The sequence below is a fragment of the Mirounga angustirostris genome, unplaced genomic scaffold (genome assembly GCF_029215605.1).
Source record: "Mirounga angustirostris isolate CCGP_5_RB_7025 unplaced genomic scaffold, mMirAng1.0.hap1 SCAF_15, whole genome shotgun sequence".
NCBI classification, from domain to species: Eukaryota; Metazoa; Chordata; class Mammalia; order Carnivora; family Phocidae; genus Mirounga; species Mirounga angustirostris.
This window is the reverse complement of record NW_026991723.1, coordinates 11,774,466-11,790,144: the sequence shown is the minus strand read 5'-3', so window position 1 is coordinate 11,790,144 and position 15,679 is coordinate 11,774,466. Positions and strand designations below refer to the sequence as shown.

General features: G+C 46.3%; 1 protein-coding gene across 4 annotated transcripts in view; it reads right to left on the bottom strand.

The window, feature by feature from the left end:
* The window catches only part of TJP2 (tight junction protein 2), a 126,734-nt gene that overhangs the window by 72,278 nt on the left and 38,777 nt on the right, over positions 1 to 15,679 (bottom strand). The window contains exon 1 of one of the 4 annotated variants that reach the window (XM_045882225.3): positions 5,851 to 6,026. The exons of 2 other annotated variants lie outside the window; for them this stretch is intronic. In XM_045882225.3, the coding sequence (XP_045738181.2) occupies positions 5,851 to 5,910 (60 nt within the window). In that variant the 5' untranslated portion in view covers positions 5,911 to 6,026. Of the gene's footprint in view, positions 1 to 5,850; positions 6,027 to 15,679 lie in introns of those variants that run through there. One more of the 4 variants, XM_045882223.3, reaches the window with a different exon arrangement.

Here is a 15,679-nt window from a genome sequence, read left to right as displayed (position 1 = left end):
CTTTTCAAAAACAGAAATGGTTACTTTTGCTAATTAATTCCCTCAAATAATTTCATTCTGCTTTTGCCACATATCTTTGCGAACCGTCTTCTGTGGACTGAGAATGAGCTGGCTGCCTCTGAGAGCATACACTACCCTCCTTCCCAACACAGACTCAGGGTCTCAGGTGTGCTCTACTACATAAGGCATAAAAGAAACCCCACAACCTAGAACTTGCAACACTGCCTTTATTGCTGTGACAAGAAATGGCTCTCCAAGATGGTTCCCAACAAAGCCACTTTGGACCATTACTTCCTCCTCAGAGGAACGAAGGTCTTAGAAGCTGCAAGTCTGAGAAAAGTTCATTTATTCCTACTGATGATTAGAAAGCATTATTTCCCCTGTTCACCTTCAACTCGAATGACAAAATATAGAGTATCTGCAGTGTTCTTTCATCTCTACCAAAGCTTTTCTTTAATACAATGGCAAAGATATAACCGGACTTTAATCATTATCTGTTAATTACAGCCTAATAACTGTTACCTACCAAGAACACTAACTATCCCAAGAATTGTCTCAGAATGTATTATATATATCCCCCTCCAATGCCTCTGGCTTGTCACTAACTATAAATATATAACTATATATTTAGTCTCATACACGGTGTCTATCAGATGAGGCATACTATAATTAAGTTTCAGAAGGTGATGCCATTTTTTTCTTGTGAACATAATGTATATATTCATATGGCTGATTAAAGTCTACAATAGAAAATAACTGCCCTATTAATTAATTAATTCTGAAGTCCGTCTTTATATATGCACATAGGTAAAATTTAGAAAACATCTGCATTCAACTCCCACACACATGCAATGTTGGGACAAGACAAAGAGGAACTAAAAGCCATGAATATTCTAATTAGGCTAAATATTAGCCTGAAAGTCAAAATAAACATTACAAAAATGCATATTGCTAATGGTCTAAAATGTACAAGGTGGGGAGGCACCCGGCTGGCTCAGTGGGTAGGCGCAAACTATTATCTTGGGGTCCTGATCTCGAGCCCCATGTTGAGGGGTAGAGCTTACTTAAAAACAAAACAAAAGTACAAGGTGTATAAGTGATTAAGAAAGACTGCATTACGTTTTTAAGGTTAAAGACCTGATTTAACTATAACCATCTGGCAGAGGCACTAAACAAATATCTGCATGGATTTAAAACAACTGAAGTACAAGTTATTAACTGAAGGCTTAGGATTTCACGTAAAAGGTGTGCATGCACACACAGATTAAGGATTTTGGTGACTCAAAATGTCTTCTATTCTGGTTTTATTTACCTACCATGACCATGAACTTCAATTGCTCATTTTTCTAGGTCAAGGCAGGGTTACTTTTTTTTTTTTTTTTTTTAAACCTCAAGACTTCCAATTCCTACTACAATCCTTGTTTAAAGCCTACATTACAGACCAACATAAGCTACATTTTTAAAAAATCAAATGCATTTCGGTGCACCTGGCTGGCTTGGTCACTCGAGTGTGCGACTCTTGATCTCGGGATTGTGAGTTCAAGCCCCACGTTGGGTGTAGAGATAACTTTAAAAATTAAACCTTTAAAAAATTAAAAAAAAAAAATTAGATGCTATTTGGTTCTCTGCCTTCTCCAGCACTGCCAGATCAGGAGAGCAAGCCGTGCTCCATAGCAGAGTGCTGTCCCCCTGCAGTGCCAAAGTATTTCCTCCATTCTCTGTCCACCCTATCACAGGTTCACACCAGCAGACTTTGTCTGACATTCCTGAAGGTGGGTTAAGGTTCAGGCAGCTCTCCGTAACTAAACATCACACTCATATTATAAACAGTATTACCAAGTCTCAGATTTCAAGGGCTGTGTTCACAATTTTTCCCTTATTTTCGTATCACTCATCCCCCAAATTTATTTCTCCTACATCAAACTCTTTGTTTTACTTAATACTTATTGTGCCTCATTCTAAGCAACCTGTCTAGGAAATAAGTGAATTTGGTAGCCGGCTTTATATTTTTCATCCTTGGAGTACAGTATTCATGCACAGTAACTGAAAAGTAACGTGCCACCTGTAAGTCTGTCTGTGTAGCACACTTTAGAAAACACTATTCAGGGAACAGAAAAAAAAAAAAAAAGGGCAGAAAAAATGCTTAATTAACATATCAGGTATTTTTTCAATACGACAGTCTCTCTTCTGAGCTCATAGGTTATCAAGGCTGATGAAACTTTGGATGCTGTGGCCGCTGGATGATAAAGGCTCTAGATCCCTTAAAAACAGAATGAAACCATCACCATCATGGGAAGGCCTCTGCAGGCCTACCTGGGCTCTAGAAGTGAGAGGCCAAGTACATTTCCTAATCAAGCTGAAAAGAGTGAGAGCAGACACTTGCCAACTCTAAGCTCTGCTTCGCGTACGGTAACATTGGTGGTGTGCAAGCTTAGCCAGCTGTATCTCCCAGGTACCCTTCAAACCAGGAACTAGCTATTGCCAGTACTTAATGTTAGGACTGAGTGCCTGAAAACTTTTTCACACTGCTCTTACATGGTCTTAAAAAAAAATTGTTAATGGTAATATCACCTTAGACCCACATAAATTTGGTAGCTATACCGGCTTCTGCTAACAAGGGTCATCATAAAAATTCCTATGGGGGGGGCGCTTGGGTGGCTCAGTTGGTTAAGCGTCTGCCTTTGGCTCAGGTCATGATCCCAGGGTCCCAGGATCGAGCCCCGCATCAGGCTCCCTCCTCGGCAGGAAGCCTGCTTCTCCCTCTCCCACTCCCCCTGCTTGTGTTCCCTCGCTCGCTGTCTCTCTGTCAAATAAATAAATCTTTAAAAAAAAAAAAAAAATCCTGTGGGGTTGAAGTAGGCCATTAATAGTTTTAGGGAAGATTTCTTTTTTAACCCCGAGAAGTTCAAAAAATCTCTGGCGTTTTTAACTCCCTAAACAGGTGTTAAATCTGACCTCTAAGTCTGTTTCTGACCCCAACCCTTGGATTTAGGAGCAAGAAATTAACTCAGTAAAACGTGAGATATTCTGCCCCCCAACTGTACTCCCCAACACACAGGCACATCAGTCACACCCTCCTATGTGCCTACATCCCAAATCACCTTCAATGGAAAATGCCTTTCAACACCAACGCTGGCTACTCCAAGGCCATCTGGCCAACAATTGTTGGCCCCCTGATTACTGCTCAGAATCTAATCAATGAGGCATTTTATAGGGAGTCAGCTCTCAACCTAGATAAATTAATCTGTAGCCACAACTCCTTAATGGGATTTGTTTTAGGGATTAGGCAAGGAATTCCTGATGCCTCATATTCTTGGTAATAAGAGTATGTTGAAAGTTTCAGCTGTGATTACTAACCCTTCCTCTTAACCCCACCCCCGCCACCCACACCTCCTGGCACTCCCAGCCCCAATCTGCATGACTTTGTCAACTACAGAATGTACTACTATCCACAGGACGAAAGTGGCCCTGCCTAGTTTCAGGAACTCACCTGTCTATTAAAAAATACCTTCAGAAGAGAAACCCTTTCTAAACTTAAGTCACTGCAGGGATTTTTACATCTCCCTTGCATTCCCAGGCACTTCTGCAAAAGATAAATGGCTGGTTGTAACCTTTTGTAAATGTACAAAGAATTAGATCAAAAGTTAAACAAATGTAGGCAGAAGTCCTTGCAAATGGAATTCCCCAGGGGGGCGAGGTTAAAACTCATTGGTCTTAGGCATTTCAGTGCCTCAAAAATAGTAATATTCCCTGTGTAGGGGGTGGGGTGAAGTTTTTACTGGGAAACTGGTTCACTTCTTTGTAGGGAAATACAAGTCATTAATACATTAGGGATTTTAGGACTCCCCCCTCCCCACCAAATTTTGTTGCTGGCATTCAAGGCCTTTCAAGAGTGTGAGCAACTCTTTTTGTTTACATCGGCTCCTGCCTAGACACCTACCTAGTACCTCCTACCTGTACTTCTAGATCCTACCACCTCCCAGGACCCAGCCCTTGGAACTTTCAGCACCTGTCCTGGTTCTTATTAGTAGCTCCCATTTACCTGGCACCCACACATGCCCAACACCCTAACATCACTTCATGCTAGTCCTCACTCAACCCTATGAGGTGGGCGTGTTCCTAGCCCCATCTTCTTCACTGGCTTGCGCTGTGAGGTACCTGTTCAAACGCGGCCCTTTCTTCCCCAAAACAATCCCTACAGGGAGGGTGTACCAGGCAGCCCCACCTGGCCCGTAGTTCTGTCCCGCAGAGTATGCCTGCGTATCGCACACCCGCCTCCCCCCGCCCCAGCCACAGGTATCCCAGCAGAGTCCAGAGTCTCAGTCTAACATGCTCGGCTCTCACGGACTCAGAAGGCAGACGCTGAGTCTTGCTCATCTTGTACCCCACAGAGACCGCCGCAGGTAGGGAGGTGCTTGTTACTAGCTGTGTGGTCATGAAAAGGTGACGGCAGCCATTTCAAGGAAAGAAATCCCCCTTCATCAATCCGGTAGCAGCTCTGAAAAAGCTCAAGGAACACCTCAAAAGCCACCGTTGCCTGAGTGACGCGCCCCTTCTCCCATCTCCCCGGAGAGGAGAAGCCACAGCATCGCACCCTTATTTCTAACTGGAACTCATTCTTAATTACGTGCATGCTTTCCGACAAGACAGTGTAACAGAGGCACGGTCTTTAACACGGGTATTGCCCACGCTGAAGTGAAGCTGTTGAGGAAAATTTAATGAATAGTCAAATTTCATTCTTCAGCAGGATATTAAATGCTACAAATGCAACTACTCCTGCTCCTCACTTAAAACATCTTCTTCCCAGGTGTGGGTGTAGATGTTACCCCCCACCCACCCACCCACACACACCGTCCCTCCCAGGAATGATTCTAACAAAGCAGGGCTGGTTCTCCCAAAATGATTGTCAGCACACCTAGCACAGACCACCAGAAGCTCTGAAGCAAAGGGCCTCTTTCCCCCTTTGCTAGGATTCCCCAAGCTGAGGGAGGGCGTGTGGAGTCCCAGGGCAGTTTCTATGATGGGGTGAGTCTCCGCTGGGAACTGCAGGGAAACCACAACCATTATTACTCAGACCAGACAGCTGCCAGGGAAGCAGCGCTGAAGAAGTGAAGCTAAAATAGAGGTGGGAGGCTGTATTCCATTACTAAGCCCTGGAGTATTCACTCCCAAGTTCGTCCACATTTCAAGAATGTTAAAACCCTGTAGTCAAAACCCTGATTATTTATAACTTCAACTACTGTGTAAAAGCGGAAACTTGACAAATGAAGACATAAAAGAAAGGGAATGGTGACAGGTTAAGATAATACCAGCGTAGAAAGCATTCATTCATCACTCCCTTTTTGTGGCTTCCTCCAGAACCCCATCTCCAGTCCCTACTGAAAACAACTTTTACTGGTATTACAGAAGCAGCTGATTAAAAGGGAAAATGAAGCTCCTGGTCTCCAAAGAGTTGTCAGTTTGTCTCACACACACATGCCTTAACTCTGCACCAAGTAAAAGTATGCGGTTTGAAGCAGAGAAAACACCAAGGCATGCAGCAGGCTACACCACAGGCAGGACGAGATGCCTTCGAGGTAGCAGAGATCCAGGACAGAGTTCAGGACGGTTTCCCCCTCCCTCCTGGAGACTTACTCTGAAAAGTGACTTCAGAGAGAAGAGAAAAGGATCAAGGAGCCGCGGAGGCCATGAGCCACCACCGGGTCGGGTGAAATCCACCCCCCGCCCTCGGCCGCACGTTCAGGTGGGAGAGTAGCAGCTACCTACCGCCAACAGGAAGCCCACCGCGCGCTCCCACGCTCATTCCCCGAGACCTTTCTCCCGTCCGAGCGGACTCGAGAGGGCACTTACACGGAGCCAAGCTGACAGCTCCCGCCGGGGTGGAAACCCGCGATCTCCTCGCACCGGCATCTCGGGCGCAAGCCCCGCCTGGGCTCCGCTCTTCCTCGTTGTCGGCGCCGCGGACCAGTCCTCGGACCCGGAGCCGGGACTGCGGCACGGCCGGCCCCTGGGGCGCACCCCTTTGTCCCTCCTCCCGCCGCCCACCCCCCGCCGGAGCGCAGCGCCTCTGCGCCGGCCGCCGGACCCGGGAAACTCTCAAATGGGCCGCTACCACCCCCGCGCGGCCGGGGGGTGCGGGGAGGGCTCGCAGGCCCAGTACTCGAGGCCCCCGCCACTGGCCGTTTCACAGGCGACTCCCGGCAGGGGGCGGGAGGGGGCGGCGGCGGCGGCAAGGGGACGCCGCGGTCCGAGCGGCCCGCGGCCCCCACGCCTTACCCCCCGTCCCGGGCGGCGCGATGGTTCGCTCCGCGGCGCGCACTGGGCCGGCAGGTCCCGCTCCGGGCGCGCGCGGGGGAAGCGCCGGCAGAGGAGCTGGAGGTTTGAGGCTGGCCTGTCGGTCCCGGGGCTCTTCTTTGAGGTCGCTTGCGAATCCGGTACGAACACTCTTTGGAGAGGTTTGCGGCGCCTCTTTGGCTCTCTTCCGAAAGGAAGAAGAGGGGAAACCCCGAAGTTTTCTGCCCTGCCTAGAGGCCTGCCCAGCAAGCCAACACAAACACGGCAGTGTACCCCACATTTCGCAGCTCAACAACTGATTACCCGAATTCCGAGGGTGTTGGGATGTTGGTGCTAAATAAAACACGACTTCTGAGGAAAACATACTCCAGGTTCTCTCTTCGGCACATTTCCAACAACTCCAATAAAGACCGGAACCCCTCTCATTTTAAAAGCTACCAGTAGGTCACAAATGCTTAGCCAGTAGGATTTATTTAATTCAACTCAGTACGTTTACTCGTTTTAGAGTCCTATGTACAAAGAACTGCACAAGAGAAGTAAAAGCTTCCTTATTTTAGGGGCATGTAAATTATTCGGAGACTCAAAACAGGTACACTGATTAAAAATATAATTTGGGGTTTGAAATCTAAGGGAACCACGTTGTAAGAGAAAGAAGTGCGGACCACCTTGCTCTTCCCTTAAAATTGCTTTCTCTTAAAGCAAAACTCGGCCTAGGCTCACAAGTGGAAAGTAAGAGATAAAAGGTCTGGTCTGAGCCGCTGACGAGATGCAGATGCTGGGCTCTCTCCCTGAAAAATTGCTTCACTTCCTGCCTAATCAAAACAAGTTTGGCAGTTTATGTGGAAAAACAAGTCCAGCAGATGCCGCTCTGAAAGTGTTAGGCTTCTGGCCTCCTTTGGGGTAGCTAAGTGCATGCCTCTGGATAAAAAGCATTGTGAGTAACATTTCCCACTTGCCTTCAAGTCTCCAGACCCAGATGTTTGGGTAGTATTCCTGATGTAAGGTGTTACTCTCCTGACCTAAGCACCAATTTAAAAAATGTTTCCCGAATTAGGTAGTGCCGACAAACAGTAACAGTGATAGCCTGAGTGAACTGGTCCCACCTTAGTGATGTGAGCTTCATTAGCATTTAAAAAGGAAGAAAGGAATCCAGAAGGTAGCACTACTATCTGCTGAATGATTTCCTTTTCTCTCTAGAGATGCACTGTCCATGATTCACGATAACCACTTCCCACATGCAGGTATTTAATACATTTCAGTTTAAATGAACCAAAATTAAAGGAAATGAAAATTTCAGTTTCTTGGTCACGTTAGTCACATTTCCAGGGCTCAGTAGCCACAGGCAGCTAGTGGCTACCGTCGCGGACGGCGCAGATCCAGAGTATTTTTACCACTGCCGGAAGTTCTGTTGGACTGCACTGCCCCAAATACTGAAATGGTTGTATGCTGGAAATACTGTTCTTCTGACACAGTGCCTGACACAGATTAACAATAAATAGTTGTTGAAAAACATGATTCAGTTAGTACACTAGCATTGCTGGTGGCAGTTATAAATAAATACTAACTCTTTGGAGAAGGAATTCATAGTACATATTTTTCACATATGGGTTGCACATTTGAACGCCGCTCCTAGAATTTGTTTCTCCGAAGAAATTCTATCAATCACTGACCCACTTCTATCAAGCCAGACCCCTGATAAAAGACTTAGGCTCTCAACTTGGGGAGCTCAGTCTGTTACAGCAGATGCCCAGTAAATAATAAGAAACTGTAAGTGCTGGGATTCCTGGAAAGCTCAGGGGACTCAGGGAACTTTTGGGAGGGGTTCTTCACCCAGATGGGGTTCAGGGAAGGCTTTCCAGATGTGGGGTTGCTTACAGGAATGAATTTGTGAGACAGAAAGGGGGAAAGCTTTCCAGGTGAAGGGAATAAATACAAGTGGAGAAACAAGGAATGAAGAGACCACAGACTTGCTCTTCAGTGCCAGGAAGTGAGGTTGCCCAGGCAGGCAGGGGCTGTATTCTCCTATGAACACAGTACAAGTGGGATTAGATTGGCATTTTGTAAAGATCACTCTGTCAGCTTCTGGAGGAAGATGAATGTGGCGGGGGGGGGGGGGGGGTGTCAATAAGAATGACAAGACCAACAAAAAATGTGTTTTTGTGGGAAGGCAGGTGAGAGATGACATGGCTATCAGGCCGTGTTAGACAAAAAGGAGCCACTTCTCGAGAAATTAAGGGAGAGTAATCATCAGGCTGGTTGACTGCCTGATTACAAATGATGTAAGGAAGAGGGAAGTGAGTCTAAGGTGACTCTCAGGTTTCTGGCTTAACTGAATAGATGACAGTATCTTTACCAGAGAATGCAGGAGTGGGAGCAGATCTTGGGAGGAGCTTGAGGAAAGAAGGTGAGTTTAGTTAAGGACTGATTGAGTTTCAAGGGCTATGGCTCATGCAGGTGGAGATGTTCAGTTGTCTACTATGCACTAGTCATTGAGTACTTGGGTAGAGAGCTCTGGGATAGAGGAAGAGATCTGAGTATTGTCAATATATCAAGAAAGATGAGGTCAGGGGCGCCTGGGTGGCTCAGTCGTTAAGCGTCTGCCCTCGGCTCAGGTCATGATCCCAGGGTCCTGGGTTCGAGCCCCACATCGGGCTCCCTGCTCCGCGGGAAGCCTGCTTCTCCCTCTCCCACTCCCCCTGCTTGTGTCCCTCTCTCGCTGTCTCTCTCTCTGTCAAATAAATAAATAAAATCTTTAAAAAAAAAAAAAAGATGAGGTCAGGGGAGGAAGTGAGAATGAGACTATTCAGAGACACTATGTAGATTGAGGCAGCAGAGGATTAAAGATAGGACCCATCCAGCCTGTTTTCATAATAACCTTTATTGTGACAGGCAAAAAAAAAAAAAGATAGGATCCATCTCTGGAAATGCCAATTATTAGGGGGCAAGCTCAAATCCCCTGAGCAGAGACCAAAGAGGAAAAGGGAAGAAAAAACCTCTCTGGAGCAGTATCCACAAAATCAAGGGAAGAATGAATTTCCAAGCAGGGGAAAATAGCCAACAACAGACACCAAAGAGGAGGTCAGTTAAGGTAAGAACAGAAGACACTCACCAAGAAGAGAACCAGTGCTCATCTTGGCCAGAGCTGTTTCAGTAGGAAGATGAGACTGGAGGTCAGACTCCCGTGGCTGACTGGTAGGTGAGGCACTTCACTGGATGCCAATTCATGATAACAAAGGATGGAAACATCAATGTCCAATAATAGAGGGCTCCTGAATTACAGCGGATCAACTGAATTGGCATAGCAAGCTGTCCTTTAAAATTACAAGTCTGTCAAGCAACAAGGAGAATAATGATATAGTAACCAATGAAAAAGGCACAAATGGGCACCTGGGTGGCTCAGTCGGTTAAGCTTCTGCCTTCAGCTCAGGTCATGATCCTAGGGTCCTGGGATTGAGTCTCACATCGGCTCCCCGCTCAGTGGGGAGTCTGCTTCTCCCTCTCCCTCTGCCCCTCCCCGCTGACTTGTGCACGCTCACGAGCTCTCTCTCTCTCAAATAAATAAAATCTTTAAAAACAAAAAAAACAAAAAACACAAATCTTACCTACCCTATGATGACAATGAAGAAACTATGAAAAACATAAACGAACTGGAAAGCAAATGGGAACATGATCTGATGACAGGATAGGACTGTGTGTCTTTCTCTTTTCAAATTGTAGTTATTGTTTGTGCCATGTTGTTTGTGTAATGGACAGTTTTTCAATACTTTTCAGTATGCATCACAATGTATAAGATCTTTGTAACAAGTTGGTCAGAAGACTTCAAATCAATGTGATAAACTAAACACTTTTCATCAAATTTCCTCAAGAATATTGAAATTTGGATATATACATATATATATACACACACACACCCCCATAGACATATAGACACACACGTATATGTGTATATATACATATATATTTGCAGTATAGTTATAAAGTGTCATTAAGTGGAAACAAAGGGATCTGACATTGAAAAGCTGACAGGGTAACTGAGCAATTTAGTTGGCCTGCACACAGAAAGGCTGACTGCAATCATAGAGACAATTTTCCACAACAAACATTTCTTGAACACCTCCCATGTACCCTGGGGCACATACAGAGAAGACAAAGACAATATATACTGGGGGGCTTGCTCACAGCGTGATGAAGACATAACCAAGTAAACAAATGATGATAAGGCGGGAGAGGTGACCAAGTACAGGAATGACTAACATGCGGAGGCCACAGTTAACACTCTGCCCAAGGAAGGGGCACCGTTCAGGAGAAACGGCCTGGCCTGCCCTCACCTCCCCTGCAGTGGCCTCTTCTCTGCTGGCCTCTCCCACCCTTCTCAGTCCAAACAGCCATCCCAGTAACCGTGCTTGTTCACTTAAAAGACTCTTCCATCAGCACCTGCCATAGGCCCTAAAATAACATCCAGGAGAAAGGCATGGAAAGTTCTGCTCTGCCCTTCATGCCTTTACTTTCTGTTATTTAATACTACTCTTGCTCACTTTCAAAGTTTGTTAAAGTACTTTTCTCTTTTTGGGGGGGTGGGCAGGAGAGGGTCAGGGTAATTAGCTACCCTAAGTATCCCAACTCCTAAGTTTCTAGCGAAAGCACTGATACCTGTGTATGATGGAACTGCGCCTAGTACCATATATTCCCTCATGACCCCCAAGCCCCACGGAAAAACAGACTTCGGATTGAGATTCTCCTCATCCAGATCTATGATGGTCCTAGAAATAAGATACAATGGAACGAAGTCCACTTCAAGTGTAACAGTCATAGGTTTGTACACATTGCAGAGAGAGCAAATTATTTTCAAGCTAGTCTCCAGCACTTGGAATCCTGCAAACAAACAGATGAATGCATGATGATCCACAAGAAAACCTCTCAGGTTCACCTCAACTTTTTGGGCAGCTCAAGACTCTTGCTTTACGTTTGGAAATGCTATGTTTCTGGTTCACTGACAAGCACTTTGCAGAGTCCCTGTCTTCAGGATTGTTATCTGAATCTCTTAATATTATGTAGGAAGAGCAGAAAGCTGTCTCTCGTTTGCCACTTTCCAAAATGTCCATTTATCTACATGTTAGTGTCTCAGAGGGCAATGCCCATTTTCACACAGCCATTCTTCTGTTCAGGAAACTGAGGTGTAACACTATTTATATTGTTCCATAGTTAAGAAAACTATTTTTAGTTTTGTTCATTTTTTAGACCAGTGAGTTTTTACAAAAAAATAAGATGCTCATTAAAAAGCATATTCAAAGCAGCTCAGAAAAGCACAAAGAAATGTAAAAAGCATCTAAAATCCTAACAACCAGCTTCAACATTAGGTGAACATTCCAGACATTTGCAGATATAGATAAAAGGCTACCTACAAGACTACCCCCAGAGATCAGAATAATTTATTTTTTTATTATGTTATGTTAATCACCATACATTACATCATTAGTTTTTGATGTAGTGTTCCGTGATTCATTGTTTGCGTATAACACCCAGTGCTCCATGCAGAACGTGCCCTCTTTAATACCCATCACCAGGCTAGAACCCTCAGTTTGTTTTTCAGAGTCCATAGTCTCTCATGGTTCGAGACCAGAATAATTTAAACAAAAATGAGATCTTATTACAGTGCTATTTTAATTTAAAAATAGTAAATAAAATTCTGTTTGATATTGACAGAAAAAAAGAAAATTGAATAAAACAAAAATATTCATGAGCACAGGATAAATATTTCTTCTACATATTTATCCCTAAAAGATTATCTAAAGAGTAAAGATTAACTTAGCCCAAAAAATCTTCAGTAGTGAGTTTCCAAAGACACTTCCAAAACATTAAGAGATTAGTATTTTAATTGATAAAGAATTACATGTTTTGAGGTGCCTGAGTGGCTGAGTCAGTTAAGCGTCCGATTCTTGATTTCGGCTCAGTCATGATCTCAGGGTCGAGAACATTTGAGCCGAGTCGGGCTCCATGCTGAGCGGGGAGTCTGCTTGAGATTCTCTGTCTCCCTCTCCCTCTGCCCCACCCCCAACTCATGTGCTCTTGTGAGTTTGCTCTCTCTCTCAAATAAATAAATAATCTTTTTTTTAATTATGTTTTAATTTTAGAAAGTTTCTCTTCCTCCAGGACTTGTCTCTTTGCTATCTCCCTGTATTCAACCTTGCCGCTCCCAATCCATCCTCCCCAACAGCCAGAATGATCTTTTCATGAGGCAAATCAGATCTCATAACTCTATCCTTTTATTTTATTTTATTTTACTTAAAGATTTTATTTGTTTAACAGAGAGAGACACAGCGAGAGAGGGAACACAAGCAGGGGGAGTGGGAGAGGGAGAAGCGGGCTTCCTGCCGAGCAGGGAGCCCGATGTGGGACTCGATCCCAGGACCCTGGGATCATGACCTGAGCCGAAGGCAGACGCTTAACAACTGAGCCACCCAGGCGCCCATAAGTCTATCCTTTTAAACCCTCAAAATGTCACCAATCCAGACTTCTTGTCATGGCCTGTGTTACGGCTGAATGTTTGTGTCCCTCCCAGCCCCCCAAAAGGGGTTGAAGCCCTAACCCCCAAAGTGGTGCTATCTGGAGATGGGCCTTTGGGAGGGAATTAGGTTTAGATTAGGTCATGAGAGGAGGACCCTCATGATGAGATTTGTGGTCTTGTAAGAGGAAGAGAGAGAGCTCTCTCCAGGCTCATACTCCTAGGAAAGACCATGTGAGGACACACGGAGAAGGCAGCTAGCTGCCTACCAGCCAGGAGAAGGGCCCCCACCGAGAGCCAAATCTGTCAGCACCTTGATCTTGGACTTTGTAGTCCCCAGAACTGTGAGAAATAAATGCCCGTTGTTCAAAGCACCCAGTCTATGGCGTTTTGTTACAGAGTACAAGCTGGTTAAGACAGCCTCCAAGTCGAATCGAACCTGCTGCCCTCTCCAAACTCAGCTCATCCTGCTCTCTCCCAAGCGCATATCCTGGAACCACACTGGCCTTTCTTTGTTGCTCTCGAGAGCCTGCCAGGCGCATTTCTGCCCTAGTGCCTTTGTTTGAGCTTCTCTGCCTGGACCACAGAGCCAGCTTCTGCTTAGATTTCTCTATCTAAAGCTGGAAGCATCCCTAGAGGTGGCAACCAGAAAGGGATGCCCTCAGGAGAGAGTCAAATTTAAGTTAAAGCAAGGACACGGAGTCCAGCTGAGTGTTTTGCTTACCGTGAAGCGGACATTTCCAAGAGCAGAGTGCAGGGTTGTGAAAAGGTGGGGGTGGTGGGTGGTGCGGTTGGGCTAAGGGAAGCCTGGAGAGGAACCACAGCCCAAGACAGCAAAGGACCCTAGTATCCACGGCTCTCCCTTTTTAACTTTATTGTTATTATTACTACTGGTAAGACATTGGCAAGGATGTTGTTCTTACTACAATGAAAAGATGAAAAGGAGTGAGTGCCAAAGTGATAAAAACATCAGACTGTCGGGGGAGAAAATTCTCAGTTCTCAGTGGATGGCGGCTTTCAATTCACCCTCTCCTCTTTCGGCCACTGACACAAATCCCAAACCCCAGCTTTTCCTCCCGATGTTTTCCCCCCTCCTGGCAATGTTTCTGGGCATGATGGGTTTAGCTAGCCACAGAACTGACAGGAGAATTGGTGATGCACCTCAGAGTCAGCTGTGGGCCGCATGGGTGACGTGTCTGAGGAGGCACTGGCCTGGTGCTGGGGAGACAGTAGGCGACCTCGTGGTGCCAGGCTCACCTGCTAGGCTCCCAGGACGTTTATGGGGATGGTCTGAGTGCATTCAGGCTGGCAGGCAAGGTCAAGGTACACTCAGTCTGCTGGACAGGGGGTCGAGACAGGGCATAATCCAGCTCCAGGCCTGGAGATCCTAGAAGCACCTTTCGAAGCACAGTTTGGTCAGACAGGCCCTGCCAGGGAGAGTGTTCCACACTTTGGAGGATCCTCCCCTCCTGGCAGGGTGCCCTGGGGCCTCAGAGGTGGGGTTTATTGAACTTCTGTTTACACTGCAGAGTATACAAAATCCACACTCTTTCCAGATGCCACTTGTTAACCCTCCATTAAAAACCAGTACCAACAGGGGGTGCCTGGCTGGCTCAGTCCTTGGAGTGAGCGAGCGGTTCTTGATGTCGGGGTACTGAGTTCGCTGGGTATAGAGATTACTTAAAAATAAAACCTTAAAAAAAATAAACAAACAAACAAAAAAACAGAAACCCTGATAAACAAAGATGGATTAAACACATACTATGTGCCAGAAATGTTTCAAAACACTATTTTAGCTCATTTCATGTAAGTCCTCACAGCGTCCCCCTCCGTATTTGGTATTTGGTATTATTGCCATGCTTTACCGATGAGGAAACTGCTTTGGAGAGGGGAAAACAGCTATTGCATGAGGTCCCTTCAGGTAGGAAGCGGAGGAGATTCCAGACACAGGTCTGTTGGATCGAAGCCCATCCTCCCCAGTGCTCTCCGGCCCGTGTTCACTGCCTCTGCCCCAGCGGGACAACTGCACGGAGTCAGGGACCGGTGGGGTTTTGGTGTTGCTACTGCTGTCTTCCTCACGGCGCCTTTTAACAGAACTCAGGAGGCTTTTTGCTGAACCAAGTGTCGGGGAGTCATGTTTGTGAAACTGTTTCCACGCAATATTGAAAAGGTAGGCTGCACAGCTCTCTCCTCCGGCCATCCAAGACGCCGAAAGGGAAGAAGGCTAAGGGGAAGAAGGTGGCCCCGAAGCCTCTGTCGTGAAGAAGCAGAAGGCCAAGACAGTGGTCAATCCCCTGTCTGAGAAAAGGCCCAAGAATTTTGGCATCGGACAGGACATCTCACCCAAAAGGGACCTCACCCGCTTTGTCAAATAGCCCCTCTACATCCGGCTGCAGCAGGCAAAGGGCTGTTCTCTATCAACGCCTGCAAGTGTCTCCTGCAATGAACCAGCTCACCCAGGCCTTGGACCGCCAAACAGCTCCTCGGCTGCTTAAGCTGGCCCACAAGTACAGACCAGAGACAAGGCGAGAGAAGAAGCAGAGATTGTTGGCCCAGGCTGAGAAGAAAGTGCCAGCAAAGGGGAGGTCCCCACTAAGTGGCCTGTCCTTCGAGCTGGGGTTAACACTGTCACCACCTTGGTGGACAAGAAGGCTCAGCTGGTAGGGACTGCACGTGCTATGGATCCCACTGAGCTGGGTCATAAGATGGGGGTTCCCTACTGCACTATCAAGGGGAAGGCCAAGCTGGGGCATCTGGCCCACAGGACGACTTGCACCACTGTCGCCATCACACAGGTGAACTCAGAAGACAAAGGCTCTCTGGCTAAGCCAGTGGAAGCCATCAGGACCAATGACAATGACAGATATGATGAGATCCTCCGAC